Genomic DNA, 17340 nt, shown 5'->3' on the forward strand with positions numbered 1-17340 from the left:
TAGTACCTCCCGAACCAGTACAAAATCCATGTGTTCCATCACCATGTGGCCCATACTCTCAATGCCAGGTTCATGGCAATTCTCCGTCGTGTTCTTGTTTGTCTGAGTATACAGGCTCTCCGCCAAATTGCAGACCAGAATGTGTTAGTAACAGCGAATGTGCGTACCATTTGGCATGTATTAATATGAAATGTAAGGATCCGTGCCCCGGCACATGCGCTCCAAATGCAATATGCCGCGTAATTAGTCATACACCTAGATGCACTTGTCCTCAAGGATACATTGGAGATCCATTTACACAATGTATAATACAACAAGGTATATATTAATATAATACTTTACTTATTATCTAGTAAATTAATAAAAATGAATTGTGTTTTATAGCTGAACCAGTTCCTCAAGAGATAATTAACCCTTGTATACCCTCACCTTGTGGTCCAAACGCTTTATGCAAAGAACAAAATAATGCTGGATCGTGTGTTTGCTTACCTGAATATTATGGAAATCCTTATGAAGGTTGTCGTCCGGAATGTATGGTTAATACTGACTGCGAGCCCAGCAAAGCGTGTATGGCCAACAAATGTAAAGATCCATGCCCAGGCACCTGTGGAAGTAACGCTAAATGCCAAACTATAAATCATATCCCTATGTGCACATGTTTGATTGGCTATACTGGAGATCCTTTCAAATACTGTAGTGTCATACCACCACAACGTGAGTAAACAATTTTTTAAAAGAGCTACATAAGTCAAACAATCGTATTTTATATTTTTAATTTTAACAATTTATTTATAATTTTTTTATAGATACCGAAATTGTGCCTAACTATCCATGTGTTCCTTCGCCATGTGGTCCAAATAGCATGTGTCGAGAACAAAATTCGCAAGCTATTTGTTCTTGTTTACCTTCATACATTGGTGCTCCTCCAGGATGTAGACCTGAATGTGTCACTAGCGCTGAATGTGCATACAATCGTGCTTGTATTAACCAGAAATGTGTGGATCCATGTCCTAATGCTTGTGGGCAAAATGCATTCTGTCAAGCTACTAATCATCATCCAATTTGTAAATGTAACCAAGGTTATACGGGTGATCCATTGATTCGATGTTCTTTAATACCACAACGTGAGAATTTTTTTTAAAATATTTTTAAATAATTGAAAACTTAAGTAAGAATTTATTTTAGATCAACCTCCTCAAGATATCATCACAAACCCTTGTGTTCCATCGCCATGTGGTCCTTACTCTCAATGCGTTTCCCACGGAAATACCCCATCTTGTTCATGCCTTTCATCTTATATCGGAAGTCCACCTAATTGTAGGCCAGAATGTATCATTCATGCTGAATGTCCCAGTGATTTGGCTTGCATGAGAGAGAAATGCAAAGATCCTTGTCCAGGATCATGTGGTTTAAGAGCCGAGTGTGATGTTATCAATCATGTTCCAATATGCTCATGTCCAACTGGTTACACAGGCGATCCATTTGTTAGCTGCTATATTAAACCTAGTCCAAGTAAGTTAATTGCTATTTAGTTACTTACGATTCCCTCACAAGCTTCACTTAATCTATGTGATTTTTATCTATCTCTAATCTTTTTTTTTTAGCGCCAAAGCCTCAATACAACGATCCTTGTAACCCATCGCCTTGTGGATCTAGTGCAACTTGTAACAATGGTGTTTGCTTCTGTATACCTGGTTATCAAGGAGACCCTTACAGGGGTTGTCGACCAGAGTGTGTAATTAACGAAGATTGCACAAGAGACAAAGCCTGTGTTAAAAACAAATGCGTGAATCCATGCATAGGCACATGTGGTAACAACGCAATATGTGAAGTCTATAACCATGTGCCAATGTGTCATTGTCCAGTTGGAATGACAGGAAATGCTTTTGTTATGTGTCACCAAGTACTACAAGAACAAGTTATCAGGAATCCATGTTCTCCGTCTCCGTGTGGACCTAACAGCCAGTGTCGAGAAATAAACAATCAAGCTGTTTGTACTTGCATACAGTCATTCTTCGGAAGCCCGCCTAATTGCCGGCCTGAGTGCGCCGTTAATTCAGACTGCCCAATGAATGCTGCTTGTTTGAATCAAAGATGTAGAGATCCATGCCCAGGAACTTGTGGCATTAACGCAGAATGTCAAGTATTAAACCATAATGCAATTTGTAGCTGTCCTCCGCAGATGACAGGAGATCCGTTTTCAAGATGTACATATCCAGGTATGTACAACATTATATGAGTATTAACAAGGACATATTTAATAAATATGTATACATGCTTACAGTTATAAAACCTCAACAAGAACCAATCAATCCTTGTGTTCCAAGCCCATGTGGCCCATACGCGGAATGTCGCGTTACTTCCAGCTCATACATATGTACATGCTTACCAAACTATCAAGGATCTCCTCCTCAGTGTCGTCCAGAATGTATATCAAATAGTGAATGTAAATCAAGCTTGGCTTGCATCAATATGAAATGCAGAGATCCGTGTGTTGGTTCATGCGGATTGAACACCGAATGCTACGTGCTTAATCATATTCCTCAATGTGTTTGCCCTCAAGGATATATTGGAAATCCTTTTATATCCTGCTATATTCAGCCAACTATGTGTAAGATACAACTGATTTTATATTATTTTACCACTAATTTTTTTATAAAAAACCATGTTCTTTATGACAGCAACCTCCAGATCTACGTTATTTTTTTGCGTTATAGTATTAGACACATATTAATTTATAAGTTAGTCGTTAAGTACATATTAGTGAATAAGCGTAATTTAAGCTATATAATTAATGTTGAATTATTCAAACGTCTTCACAAACATAGGTCTTTTATTTTTTAGTAAAGGTTTGTAGAAGAGTAGCCAAAGAGTGCATGCTTTTATTATAGGTTGCATGCTTTTGTCTATATTGCACGAGTATCATTATATCATTGCATGCTGTAGTTATTTTTCGCTACACGAATGTAGTCGAAAGGAAAGGTCTTAAAATTTACTTAACTGATTTTTTTTTGGAAATAGCTGTCGAACCAACGCCAACGTCAGCCGCTGATCCGTGTTACCCGTCACCGTGTGGCCCTAATGCAAGATGTCGTGTCGAAAATCAATACGCTATCTGCGAATGTTTACCAGAGTACCAAGGAAATCCATACGAATCGTGCCGCCCTGAATGTCTAGTCAGCTCCGATTGTACCATGAACAAAGCTTGTATAAAAAATAAATGCCAAGACCCGTGTCCTGGTACCTGTGGAGTATCCGCTTTATGTTTCGTCTCGAATCATATACCAATATGTTCGTGTCCCGAAGGTTTGACTGGTGATCCATTCCAAATATGTCAACCGATACCCGTCAGAGGTAATTTTTTGTTAACACGAACCTTAACTTATTTAAAAAATATCGCAATGGTCATAGGCAGAGTGCGCCTCATTTGTAAATTATTAATTTTTTATAATCATGGTTTTCGCTATTGTTTTTAAAACTCTCTCTGCCACACAATACATTTTACTAATAAATTTATATTGCAGATCCAGTGCCTTCGGATCCATGTGTTCCATCACCGTGTGGACCTAATACTCGTTGCCGTGTCATGAACGGTGCTGCTATTTGTGAATGTTTGCCTGGATACGAAGGAACACCTTCAACTAGTGGGTGCCGACCAGAGTGTGTTATAAGTCCTGATTGTGCTCGCAATAGAGCTTGCGTGAATAATAAATGTATTGACCCGTGTCCTGGCGTATGTGGCTACCAAGCAATATGTCAAACAATTAATCACAGCCCAGTTTGTTCGTGTCCACCAGCTACGGTTGGCGATCCATTTGTCGAATGCAAACAACAACCAGGTATGATATTGTTTTAACCACACTAGTAAAATGTATTTAAATAAATAGCGTTAATATATCATCTAAACAATGATGAATTTATTTAGCAGCTCTACCCAAAGATCCGTGTAATCCATCGCCTTGTGGTAGCAATGGTCAGTGTAGGGTGATTGGAGATTTGGCATCCTGCATCTACCCAGAATGTATTATAAACCAAGATTGTCCTAGAGACAAAGCATGTTTTGCACAAAAATGTCAAGACCCTTGCCGCGATGTTTGCGGATTAAATGCAATATGCCAAGTAGTCAATCACAATGCTGTGTGCTCATGTCCACCAGGATACTACGGAGAACCAAAACTACAATGTTCAGTTCAACAGCTACCACCAGGTATTGTTTTTGTTTTGATCACTTCTTAGCTTAAGCCAAAGACTTACAAATTGTCTAATATCAAATGCTAATTATAGAACCAAAACCCGAATGCACGAGTGACAGCGAATGTCCAAACGATAAAACTTGCATTAATTATGCTTGTAAAAATCCTTGCCAAGAATCAAATATTTGTGCTAAAAACGCTTTGTGTTTTGTACAAAAACACCGATCCATCTGCGTGTGTAGAGATGGCATGACTGGAAATGCACAAGTCCAATGTGTTGAAAGTATGTTGTCTCAAATTTCCAAAAAAAAACTATTGCTAATAATAATTGTTGTTACCCTAGTCGGTTGCCGCGCTGAAACGGATTGTCCACCTGAATATTCGTGTATCAATGGCGATTGTGTGGATCCATGTGCTTACACACATTGTGGTCTGAACGCTTTATGTCGCCCAGACTCGTATCACCGAGCCAGATGTTATTGCCCTCCAGCGTATGAAGGCGATCCGTTCAACGAATGTAGAAGACCCGAATGCACAATCGATGCCGATTGTCCTTCGACATTAGCTTGTAGAAATCAACATTGTCAAAGTCCATGCGATTGTGCTTCGACTGCATTATGTAACGTCGCCAATCACGTTGCATCATGCAGATGTCCACCTGGATATATAGGAAATCCTCATGTGTCTTGCACCTTAGGTAATTAGCTTAACATAATATTTTCTAGTATTATTCTTAATAAACTAATAATATTATTATTGCTATATTCGGTAATCTCTACTCGAACATTGGGTTGAGCCTGAAAGTATATTAGATTCTTATACATTTTATTTATTTCAGAACCAATGGCTATTCAACCACAATGCACGATGGATTCCGATTGCGCCAGTAAACTAGCTTGTTTCAATGGCGTATGTCGAAACCCGTGCGTTGAAATAAAACCGTGCGGTTCGTATGCCGAATGTACGGTTGTTGACACTTTACCTCACAGAACTATGTCATGTCAATGCATTCCTGGTTATGTCGGAGACGCTGACATACAATGCAAACAAGGTAAAATAGACAAATCCTATACTATACATTATAATATTATGTTCTTATTGTATCTACAAGAAACTTATTGATCTCTAAAAATTTCTTTCTATATTAATTAGATAATAATGTTAACATTATATTACTAACTTATTAAAATATGTTATATGATTTCAGGTTTTTGCTGCAAAATTTATTTCCTTTTAAAAATGTTATCCTGTTAAATTTTAAATCGTAGTAGGACCTAGTAACACATCTAACTCGAATTAACTATTACGTATTTTTTTAAATATGTTTAGTCAATCCCTTCACTTCCGTATACTATCTGTCTTTTGTAAATAAAAAATAACTACACGATTGACTATAATATTGTTTTGTGTAATATAATATAATTTAGTATATTCTAAATAGTTTGAATTGCATTATCGTAGTTATATTTTCATGTATAATTAAATAATGTTTATTTTTTGTAAATCAGTTGCTCCTACATTGACGGGATGTTCATCTAACGACGAATGCCCACCATCCGATTCATGCGTGAATAGACAATGTGTCAATCCGTGTGCTGCATCCAACCCATGTGCTCCTACCGCACAATGTTCGATTAACAACCACAAAGCCGTTTGTAAATGCCCAGATGGCCTTACTGGCGATCCATTCATTAGCTGTTACAAAGGTAAATAATTTACTAGACATAAATCCAACATATTAAATTTGTATAATTGGACATATTATATTTTATTAAAACAATTTTCTACAATTCTTTAGTCCCACTAGCTTCGCCGGAATGTACTACGGATTCCGAATGCCCAAGTTCGAAGATATGCATGAACCAATATTGTCAAGATCCTTGTCAAATATCCAGACCGTGCGATTCCACAGCAGAATGCACCACGATAAATCACCGAGCCATTTGTAACTGTCCGAACGGATGGGCTGGAAACCCTCAAGTCCGGTGCTACAAACGTGAGTGAACTTATTACCTTCTTAATAAATTAATCAATTAAGAAAAAAATACCAACAATTATTTCGAATGTTTAGCTGGCTGCAAGACCGACAGTGACTGCGTGTACGACAAAGCTTGCATAAATAGCAATTGCCTGAATCCGTGCACCACACAAAATTGTGGTCACGGTGCTGAATGTGTTGTACAAGGGCATAAAGCCCATTGTATTTGTCCGCCGGGTACACAAGGATCGCCAATGGTATCGTGCGTGTCAGTCGTATGTCAATACAACGAAGACTGTGCAGACCATGAAGCGTGTGACAGGCTGAACAGAAGATGTAGACCTGTGTGTGAACAAGACACTTGTGCGGAACATGCCACCTGCTTAGCGCAAGCTCACCAACCGACATGCACGTGTCTGATAGGGTTCCAAGGAAATCCTTACATCGAATGCATTGGTAATTAAATTAAACAACAATCGCTTTGACGTTTGACTGAACTCAAGACATGATTTTTTTTAACTTTTTTAGAATCAAGAATACCGTCGATAACGCCCGAGTGCACCATAGATTCCGACTGCCCGTCAAAATACGCTTGCATAAATCAAAGATGCCAAAACCCGTGTACCATATCAGTATTGTGTTCGCCAGACCAAGAGTGTCACGTTCGAGACACTGTACCATACAAAACCGTAATGTGCCAATGTAGACCAGACACTATTGCTACTGCCGATGGCCGTTGCAAACCAATAAGTACGCTTTTTTTATTTTATTTTATTTAAAAATATGTAACTTGAAAGGAATAGGTTCCTCCCAAGTTTCGATAATTTGAAGTTTGCAATAAACTTAGTGTACAGGCCAGAGACATTTATTATCATATTTTTGGTTTAATTTACTGGTTTACACCCAAAATATCGTGAATTAATAATATTCATAACAACCAATTTGACGGCTTCTGTATTTTATTTATAACTAACGTGTATTATTCTAGTTCCTATCACGCCTCAATGTAGAAGCGATCAAGAATGCCAACTTTCAGAAAGATGTGTAAATCAAGGCTGCGTTGAAGCATGTCGCATTGATCCTTGTGGAATAAATGCACAGTGTATTTCGCAAAACCACCAGTCAGCATGTTCATGCCCACCAGGATACATAGGCAATCCACATACAGAGTGTACAATTAGTGAGTATTTGTTATGTGGATTAATTTTAATTAAGTATTGAAGTTATTAGATATTATACAAATGTACAGTAGTAACTTACTAATCACGCTTTGATATTATAGAACAAGCAGTCCCAGTACTACCTCCTGCGCCAGAATGCGTAAGGAACGACGATTGTCCAACAGATCAAACATGTATTAACCAAAAATGCACTAGTCCTTGCACTTTGCCCAGCAGTTGTGGCCAAGGATCATTCTGTCATGTGCAAAATCACCAACCAGTCTGCAGATGTCCAAATGGTTACACTGGAGATCCACGTATAGCTTGTATTCCACGTAAGATCGATTATTGTTAGCTATTTTTAAATAATTAAACGGGTCATAATTGTAATTTTATAAAATGTTTCTTTTTATATAGCCTCAATATCTGCAGTGGCTTGTGTGTCGAACACCGAGTGTAGTCCAGAAGAGTCATGCATTAACAGACTTTGCGTTAGTCCGTGCAACTGTGGACCAAATGCAGACTGCAAAGTATACGACCATTACCCAAGCTGTGTTTGTAAGCCGGGATACTATGGAAATCCACAGCAAGGCTGCGTTAAAAGTAATAATTAGTTTTAAATAATCTCAAACTTTTTGTAAGAATATCCATACTCAATCGCAGTCGTTCAGTTTTTAGACGTACACTCATTTTCCCCCCCATGTATTAACGTGTATTTTCAAATTTTATAGTGGGATGCACGTCAGACGATCAATGTGCCTACGACAAACAATGTTACAATGGAGATTGCGTTCCACCGTGCATGCTTAACGATCCATGTGCACCGACGGGACAATGCTATGGCGACAACCACCGTGCAGCATGTAGATGTCCACCTGGTTATGTCGGCAATCCGTTTGAAAAATGCGAACGAATCGAATGTACTTACGACATCGACTGTCCGTCCGATCGAATGTGCTTCGACCAACACTGTATCAATCCATGTACAGAACAACATAGCCCACCGTGCGCTTCCAATGCAATTTGTTTGCCCAAAAACCACGCTGCCAATTGTAGGTGTCCCGAAAGCTTCCCGCTAGGAGACCCGGCTACGTACTGCGAACGTTTACCGCCGCCTACTTATGGCGAGCCAGAATGTAAGATCGACGTGGACTGCGCCAGCCGTCTTGCGTGCATCAGACAGACGTGTGTCGACCCATGCCAAGAAATAAAACCTTGTTCAAATAGCGCCATGTGTACAGTGCTGGACAGCGTTCCAGTAAGAACAATGACTTGCACGTGTCCGGAAGGATGGGTTCTCGACGAAAGCGGAGAATGCAAGCGAGGTTGGATATTATTTAAAATTTATCAAAAATAATGGTGTGGTTTCAAACGGCTGTATGCTGTGAAATATTGGACCTACAGCGCCCTGGTAGGGCTTGAATAAAAGAGGGAGTTGTCAAGTTTCAAATGACTGCCACTAGACGTCTCTCCACGTTCCCGTTTGTGTCGCCAGCTTTCATTGTTCAGTTTGTTAAGATGGCGTCCTCACAAGAGAAGTGATCGAGTTCGCGAAGCGTAATTTAGTTACGACTATGAAACATCTAGTGTCAGAGACATCTAGTGGCAGCCATTCGAAATTTGACAACTCCTTCTTTCATTTAAGTCTTACCAGAGCGCTGTAGGTCCAATACTTCACAACCTACAGCCGTTTGAAACCCCACCATTCTTTTTGATACACCCTGTATAACAAAATTATCCATAATTAATATTATATTGTTTTTTTTTTTTAGTCGTTGTATCGTCACCTCCGGGTTGCACGACAAACGATGACTGTCCGACAAACGAAGCGTGTCTGAACAGACAATGCCGGAATCCTTGCAATTGCGGTACGAACTCCCAGTGCTTCGTTCAAAATCACCGTCCAGTATGTTCGTGCTTGGAAGGTTACGACGGAAATCCAAACGTAGCGTGCAGAACAGGTATGTTTTTTTTTGAGTTTTCATTTAATTATAATCTTATTACAATACAATACAATGAACGGTGGTGCCTTTTTGCAGTTGGATGTAAAAGAAATTCCGAATGCGATTCAGGAAAAGCTTGCATCAACGGACATTGTGTGAACCCGTGTATTATCGAAGATCCGTGTGGACCTAATGCCGAATGCTTCACCATAGCTAGCCGACCAGAATGTCGTTGCAAAAGTGGTTATAGAGGAAACCCTTACGATCGATGCTTGGTGATCGGCTGCCGTAGCAATAACGACTGTCCGAACGACCGTGCTTGCATCAACGGACAATGTATCAATCCGTGTGTCTACGAACACCCTTGTTCACCGCAAGCTGAGTGCAAAGTTCAAAATCACTTCGCGCTCTGCCGTTGCCCGCCGGGAATGTTGGGAAATCCATACGTGGCTTGCCGACAAGAAATACAACCCGAATGCAAAGAAGACGCTGATTGTCCATCGTTGTTAGCGTGTTTCGACAACGTGTGCCAAAACCCGTGCACGACCTTGGAACCTTGCAAACGACCGGCCGAATGTGTTGTAATAAATACATTGCCGGTAAGGACAATGATTTGCGAATGTCCCAGTGGGTACGTCAGCAGCGGAAGTGGAACGTGCAAGACCATGCCACCTATAACAGCGGTCGCTTGTACTGCGGATCCTCAGTGTCCATCCGATAAGGCTTGTGTAAACGGAAGGTGTATCGATCCTTGCAACTGTGGACCTAATTCGGAATGTAGAGTGTGGGATCATAAACCTGTTTGCTCGTGTCTAGCCGGTTTCGATGGAAATCCGGAGATAGATTGTTCAAGAGGTAAGAAGAAATAAAAATTCCGTTTAATTGAGTATATTGTTTTAATTGACAAATCTAATAAAAAATACAATTATTTTGTTTTTTTTTCTCAGCCGGATGTCGAAGCGAATCCGATTGCTCAACCCAGCATACGTGCATCAACCGAATTTGCGTTCCAGTGTGTTCCGCAGACGGCAGTACCTGTGGTACAGCAGCTGAATGTTATGGAATCAATCATCAGGCAATTTGCGAATGTCCACCTGGATACGTTGGGAATCCACAAATTGCTTGTGTAGTAGCTGGATGTCGGGCTGATACCGATTGTCCGACTGACAAAGCTTGTATAAACGCCAAATGTATTAGTCCTTGTACCGTGAACAACCCTTGTGTCCAACCTGCAGAATGTACAGTCTATAATCATCGACCGGATTGTGCTTGCCCGCCAGGATATATAGGCGAAGGAGGAACTAGATGTCAAAAGAGTAAGTTGAGCTGTGTAAAATATAATTTTTTTTTATTTATAAATTATACAATTACAAATAACTGATTACATATAATATGATCAACTACTTTTCGATTTAACATTTTTTACAACATATTTTAATTTATTATTGTAGTTGACCGTGGATGTGAAAGCGACTCCGATTGTCCATCACAGACCGGCTGTATTAATAAACTGTGTGTGAATCCATGTGATGCTTCATCGCCATGTGGCATCAACTCCAAGTGCAAAGTACTCGATACCGTCCCAATCAGAACAATGATATGCGAATGTCTTCCGGGAACCCAAGGAAATGCTGCAATACAATGCGAAGAAGGTATATTATATTCGTTTTTACTAATAGGTTAAGAAAAACACTTAACCGAGATTCGGTGTAATAGTTCGACTGACATTTGAGTCGGTGTAATTAACAATATTTTAACGTTTTCCAGTGTCCAAATGTCCAATCGATAAAGGATACGTTAGGAATGAAAACGGAGAATGTGTTTGCCCACCTGGCACGGCTTTGAACCAAGAAGACGAATGTCGTCGGTGCGTTGTCGAATTAGGATACAAAATTGACGAAAACGGCCGTTGCGTGTGCGCATTAGACAGAGGATTGATTATCGACGAAAGAGGTCGTTGCATATGCCCGACCGACCACGGTTATAGTTTGGATATTTACGGCCAATGCACACCGAGTGAGTTGATAGGTTTTAGTATATATTATTATTGCCAAACTAAAAACACAAAGACTGTCGAAGACTGACCAACCTTTTTTATTTGTTTAGAAAACGTAACGCAACTGCGAACAGACTTCCCCAGACCCGAAATGGTTGTGACATGCTTGTCCGACGGTGTTCAAGTGGAAATCCACATTACGGAAAAAGGATTCAACGGCGTGTTGTACGTGAAGGGTCACAGCAAGGACGAACAGTGTCGCAGAGTGGTGTCGATGGCCCAAGACTCGTCGCCCAAGACCGAAATTTTCAAAGTCAACTTTGGAAATTGCGGTCTAATCCACATCAACGTGAGTATATTCAGCCAGGTTGGCTGGTAGGGAGTGTTTGCAATTTGACCGGCAATTTAAACACGGTCTGTGCGATTTTACAACAGGGACAAGCTAGTTTCGTGCTAGTCATCCAAAAGCATCCCAAGTTGGTCACCTACAAAGCCCAGGCGTACCACATCCGGTGCGTGTACCAGACAGGCGAGCAGAACGTCACGTTAGGATTCAACGTTTCCATGTTGACCACGGCCGGAACGATAGCGAACACGGGTCCGCCGCCCACGTGTCTGATGAAGATTGTCACCCACACCGGTCAAGAAATCGACTCGGCCGAGATAGGCGACAACCTCATGCTGCAAGTGGACGTGCAACCGTCGAGTATGTCCGCTGACTTAGCCGGTCGGCTGTGTTTAAAAAAAATATATAGATATTAAAAATGGTTTTTTTTTTTGCTCCTCCCCATCAAGGCATCTACGGTGGATTCGCCAGGAGTTGTGTGGCCAAAACCATCGAGGACAACGTGGAAAACGAATACATAGTGACCGACGAAAACGGATGCGCCACCGATCCCACCATATTTGGAGAATGGGACTACAACGCCGACACCCAGTCACTGTTGGCCGGATTCAACGCGTTCAAGTTCCCAAGCTCGGACAACATACGGTTCCAGTGCAACATAAGGGTGTGCTTCGGCAAGTGCCAACCGGTAAGTCGTGTCAAAGTCTGAGGGCAAAAGGTCCAGTCTAATAAAAAAAAATGCTAATCCATCGACCGCGTCACAAAAACAACTAAAATTATCGTCACTTTTATACTTATTTTGTAAGCCTAAATATTCATATATTACGTGCTTTGTCATAAATTATGAAAACGACCTTGTGTAATAATTGCCAATTAAATCGTAGGCTTCTTAAGATCTGGGGCATTTGTTAAAAAAATTGCCTTGAACATTTCTTTGCGAGTACTCCTAGTTTTTTTTGTGGCAAAAAAAAATACTAGTGGAACAACAAAATCATAATTTATTATTACTATGTGAAAAAAATTTGCTGGGCTTTTCATCACAAAACCAAGTTTTAGCTTATGTTAGATGAATTAATCCTTCGTCCAGTTAAAAAATAAATTCGGACAATTATCATATTACAAAAAAAAAAACGTTCATTTCAATGTAAACATCATTCATTTTGGACATAACGTTCAAGGGACAAAATTTGAAACAAAGACGGCTCTAAGAGTCGCCCATTTCCAAACGCCCTTTATACCGTTCATGGCTTTTTTCGCCGGACTTTTTCGACGATTTCCAAACGAAAAGTGACTCAATGTAATATGTGTACAAGTTACGCGTGACGTAAGCCGTATAGTAATATTGTGTGCAAAGAATACTTAATCGTAGTATATAATTGCATCTGCGAGTTGCCCGGAGGAGTGGAAGGCGCAAACGAGTTCAGCGCTTTGTCGTCGACGGTCCCCACTTCTGCGTAGGTAGGCACAGTATCCGGCTAAGGTCGGTGACTCACGGCCAAGACGGTCCCCACCGATGCCCATAAGAATATATATTCTATGTAACGTTTCGCAAGACGTTAGTTCCACAGGACGGTAGTTGGTTTTTTTTTTTACCATAGGTTTTTTCTCTGTCGTTCGCAGGTGAATTGCCGAGGCTACAACGCATTCGGCAAGCGTAGGCGCCGTGAAATCGCCAGAAACAAGTCCGACGATGAAGAAGTGCTCGATCCCAATCAACGGGGACAGCTGAGAGAAGAAATAACCATCGAATCGAACGCCATATTGACTTTCGAGAGACGAGAAGAGAGACTCATGGACCCGACCGAAGGTTCGTACCGTTGCTATAACTATAATAATGTCTACAGCATGTAATGTTGTTGGGATCTGAGAATAAAAAATGGCGAGGCTAGCACGAAAAAATCACTTCAATTACTACACTTTACTTTAGATATTATAAACCGTCAGATTAATTTCCAGGCCTTAAAAGTGCACCTAAAATTGTGAGAAAAAAAATCCACTTCTTCTGGGGAAAAATAATTTTTGACATTTCTTTGGGTGGGTTTGTCAACGTATAATGTATAATACTATTTCTAAAGAACATTCCATGCATATTTGGGACTAATTTGAATTATTTTATCTATAGCGTGACAGATATTAAGCAAGAAAAATATATACATTTTTTGTGTGTGTTTCTGGATTTTGAAGGGGAGGGAGGGGTGCATTTTGGATAATATCGTGGGCTTAGGTACAAAAAAATACAAAAACATACTTGCAAACCTAATACTTTCTCAGAATGATTTTTTTAAAATGCTTATAAACACACTAGTGACACTATAATAATATGATGTTCAAGATTAGTTTGTAAATATTCGACAAACCATATTATTGATTTGTTAAACATTTTTTTTCTTGTAACATAATTGTGTCATAAGTATTTCACACAGTGACCATTTAAGTGTTTATATGTCATTAAAAAAAAAAATATTTTTGTCCACGATTAGAGGCTGGTCTTTGAAAATGCCCTTAACTTAGCGATGATATATTTTTTTGGACTGATTTTCAACACATTTTATTTATAGTTTAAAACCTAAATATATTTAATTCAGCTGTTAGAATTATCAGAATTTATGTGTAAATATTTTATTAATATTAAGTCAATCACTTATTCAGTTATTTAAGTATAAAATCTCACGTATCCAAAAAAATACTATGCCCTAATAGTGGAGTATTTAAAAATTTTATAAAAATAATAAATTATTAGATACATTTTAATTGTTTCGTTCTAATAGGTATCTATTATTTTATTACGGTAAATTAAATACCTATTTTTTAAATGCAGGAAATATTTAACTTATTTTCTTTTTAAGAAATGTCCTAAACATTTTTTTCCTAATTAATACAAATAAACATAGGACTTAATTTAAAGATTAATACCTATCTACACAAAACCATAAAGTACTATTTAAAATTGTTTTATTCTTTTTTATCTTAATATGTCTATTGGGCAGTGTATCTTTAAACATACAACTATTAAACTAGTCAAATTGGGCGGTGTATCTTTGAAGATACACGCTATAATTGAAAAACTGTTCATTAAAAAAAAAAAAAAACGTCAAAAATGATTTCTACAGGTCTTCAGGTTAGGTCAGGTTAGGTCAGGTTAGGTTTGGTTAGGCTAGGTTAGGTTAGGTAAGGCTTGGTTAAGTCTTAACTATTAGTGAAAAAAAACCATGGTTTGGAATTTTCGTATGATGTTTTTATTTCTGCCAAGTTTAGGAGGGTTAAGTATTGTTTTCTCAAATAAATAATACATTAGGCTAACTTTGTGGGCTTGTAGATTGACCAATGGAAGGGTCAACGGAGACCCCGGATAAACCCCCCCCCCCAGCTAGAAAGCATCCAATATATTTTATGTGTTTTTTTTTTTTTTTTTGTATGTATGCGCAGCGCCAATAATCCAACCGGCAGACGACATATGCGTTTCGGTGATCGGCCTGATTGTGGCTCTGATCATCACGGCCCTTCTGGCGTTGGTCGCCGTGGCCGTGGCCGTTTCGTGTTGGCTCATGGCCTACAGGAGAACGCCAAACGTGAACGGACCTTTACCTCACCCCAACCAAGTGCCCAACCCCATGTTCATGAACCACGACCAGACGTCCGAACCGTCTCCGGATTACCTGACATAAGAATATAAGAATAAGAAATAATATGAATAAGAAATATTATTAGAATATGTTTTTTTTTTTTTTTTTATGGGAATTAATACTATATTACTTTATAATATACGACTGTTGATAATTTGCCATTTATCGCTAAGTCACAAAGTCGAGGCCTTTAATTAGCTGTCGACACTCGTCAATCGAACATTTTGTATTATAATTATTATTATTATTTTTTTTTTGAAAATTATTAACGAAACGAGTGTTCCCCGATTAGAGGCCTTTGTGTTACTTTCTGGACTTGACGCGATCATTCCTTAGTCAAAATTACACAATTAAAACGTAAATAATTGATTTACATTGTAAAAACGTTAACAACAGTAATAATAATAATAATGTATGTAATTTCGTATTGACGTTTTAATTGTTGTACGGTCATCTCTTCCGAAAGCTTGCCCGAGAGTTATTATTTTACTTGTAAAAAAAAAAAAAATTATTATAAGATGTACCCATAAAAAAAAAAAGTTATAAGCAATATTAAGTATAGAGAAAAAGGGTGTCGAGCCTTCGGAAGACTTGGCCACAGTTAGTTTTTAAGTCGCGCGTGTAATATATTAGAATTAAATAATTAGATATTGTATAATAATCGCAATAACATGATTATATAAAATGTTATGTACGAATAGTGTGATATAAATATATAAATATATGAAAAAATAACTATTAATTTATTAACAAAAAATAAAAAATTTATATATTATATTTAACTTCCTAAATTAAAAAAAAAAAAAAAGTTATACTATTTTCAGTCATTAGAAAAAATGTTAAAAAGTGACTAATTTTTATTTTTTATTACTCCTACTTAAATCAAAACTGTTATATGTATTCTATTCAAGTCATTAATTAACATTGTATTAGAAAGAATAATAATAATATTATGTTATTTACCAAATAAGTTTTTATTTTATCGAATCCAAATAATGTTCGTTTGTTTTTGTTTTTTTTAACATTTAACTTATTTCAGATTCACGTTTGACGATACAATATTTTATATTTTTTTTTGTAAGGTACAGATATAGCCATAAGCCATTACGGTAATACACAGTATTTAATTTTTTTTTTTTTTGGACATTATTAAAATTCTATTAAATTTTAATGCGCAGTGAAATTTTTTTTAAATTTATTAACAATGATGGCTTTATGACATATCCGTACCTGCCTCAAATATATAACATATGTATCGGTAGTTTTAAATAAACAGTAACATTTTCGTTGTAATGATTATTTAAAAATTAATTAAAAACCATTATAATTTGTGATCCTTGTAATTTTTAATAAACAAACACAGTTTTTATTAATAAATTATTATTGTTTGAATTATTTCAGCGTTTCCATAATGTGCAGAAAATTTGCCTTTGTTATAATAACAAACTTAAATAGATTTCGCTCCAATGTTAACTATATTACTTTTATATCAGAACTAAACCTAAAAATGTTTTTATTACTTTAACATATTACTAGAATAAAGCACTGTTTAATATTATTTCCCGAAGATTATAATATTAAAGCATTAATCTTCATAAGTCTATGTCTACTTAAAGCTCATAGAAAAAATTGAACTTTGATAGATTAAACATTTACTTAGAAAGCATTAAGTTGCTTATGAGGCAACGGGTTTTTTTATTAACGTGCAACAATTAATTTAAAAGTAAATTTTTAATCTGTTTATACTTTGCTGTTTGGGGCAACCCTACATTTTATCATTTGAACTAAAAATTAGGAAATATTTAATTGTTTTTTTAATAATAATTATCATAGTCACAAATTTAGCTTATACAATAGATAACAGTCAATAATTCGTAGAAAAAATTATCATTATTACTTTCACTTAGTTTATTTTAGATCAAACAATAGAAAGTGTATGTACAGTAACATTTGATTTCGTTTAAGAGGAATGTTATTATTGTATGTAATTATAGTGTGTGTATCAAATGTTGAGAAATGACTAGATGACTCATTGTTAATTAGAACACAATATTTAACACCGATTAGGTAATAGTTTCATGCACTCAGAAACGACTAAATT

At 37.5% G+C, this 17340-nt stretch overlaps 1 protein-coding gene across 2 annotated transcripts in view; it reads left to right on the forward strand.

Moving 5' to 3' along the window:
* Positions 1 to 16616, forward strand: part of LOC126833224 (uncharacterized) — a 120197-nt gene extending 103581 nt beyond the window's left edge. The window contains exons 129-158 of one of the 2 annotated variants that reach the window (XM_050564421.1): positions 4 to 318; positions 385 to 714; positions 807 to 1124; positions 1186 to 1512; positions 1605 to 2219; positions 2285 to 2611; positions 3022 to 3354; positions 3525 to 3839; positions 3926 to 4207; positions 4285 to 4476; positions 4537 to 4890; positions 5032 to 5244; positions 5702 to 5899; positions 5992 to 6189; positions 6265 to 6627; positions 6700 to 6921; positions 7160 to 7351; positions 7454 to 7666; positions 7749 to 7934; positions 8063 to 8656; positions 9104 to 9292; positions 9371 to 10129; positions 10222 to 10590; positions 10726 to 10926; positions 11042 to 11290; positions 11381 to 11619; positions 11706 to 11976; positions 12066 to 12304; positions 13237 to 13423; positions 15043 to 16616. In XM_050564421.1, the coding sequence (XP_050420378.1) occupies positions 4 to 318; positions 385 to 714; positions 807 to 1124; positions 1186 to 1512; positions 1605 to 2219; positions 2285 to 2611; positions 3022 to 3354; positions 3525 to 3839; positions 3926 to 4207; positions 4285 to 4476; positions 4537 to 4890; positions 5032 to 5244; positions 5702 to 5899; positions 5992 to 6189; positions 6265 to 6627; positions 6700 to 6921; positions 7160 to 7351; positions 7454 to 7666; positions 7749 to 7934; positions 8063 to 8656; positions 9104 to 9292; positions 9371 to 10129; positions 10222 to 10590; positions 10726 to 10926; positions 11042 to 11290; positions 11381 to 11619; positions 11706 to 11976; positions 12066 to 12304; positions 13237 to 13423; positions 15043 to 15281 (9029 nt within the window). In that variant the 3' untranslated portion in view covers positions 15282 to 16616. The remainder of the gene's footprint in view (positions 1 to 3; positions 319 to 384; positions 715 to 806; positions 1125 to 1185; positions 1513 to 1604; positions 2220 to 2284; positions 2612 to 3021; positions 3355 to 3524; positions 3840 to 3925; positions 4208 to 4284; positions 4477 to 4536; positions 4891 to 5031; positions 5245 to 5701; positions 5900 to 5991; positions 6190 to 6264; positions 6628 to 6699; positions 6922 to 7159; positions 7352 to 7453; positions 7667 to 7748; positions 7935 to 8062; positions 8657 to 9103; positions 9293 to 9370; positions 10130 to 10221; positions 10591 to 10725; positions 10927 to 11041; positions 11291 to 11380; positions 11620 to 11705; positions 11977 to 12065; positions 12305 to 13236; positions 13424 to 15042) is intronic. The other variant, XM_050564422.1, reaches the window with a different exon arrangement.
* Positions 16617 to 17340: the final 724 nt, after the last annotated feature.

This window comes from Adelges cooleyi, unplaced genomic scaffold (assembly GCF_023614345.1).
Source record: "Adelges cooleyi isolate 19-005CV unplaced genomic scaffold, UGA_ACOO_1.1 ACOO_flye_CR_arks_rails_tigmint_CR_PRNA_2, whole genome shotgun sequence".
In the NCBI taxonomy this organism is placed as follows: Eukaryota; Metazoa; Arthropoda; class Insecta; order Hemiptera; family Adelgidae; genus Adelges; species Adelges cooleyi.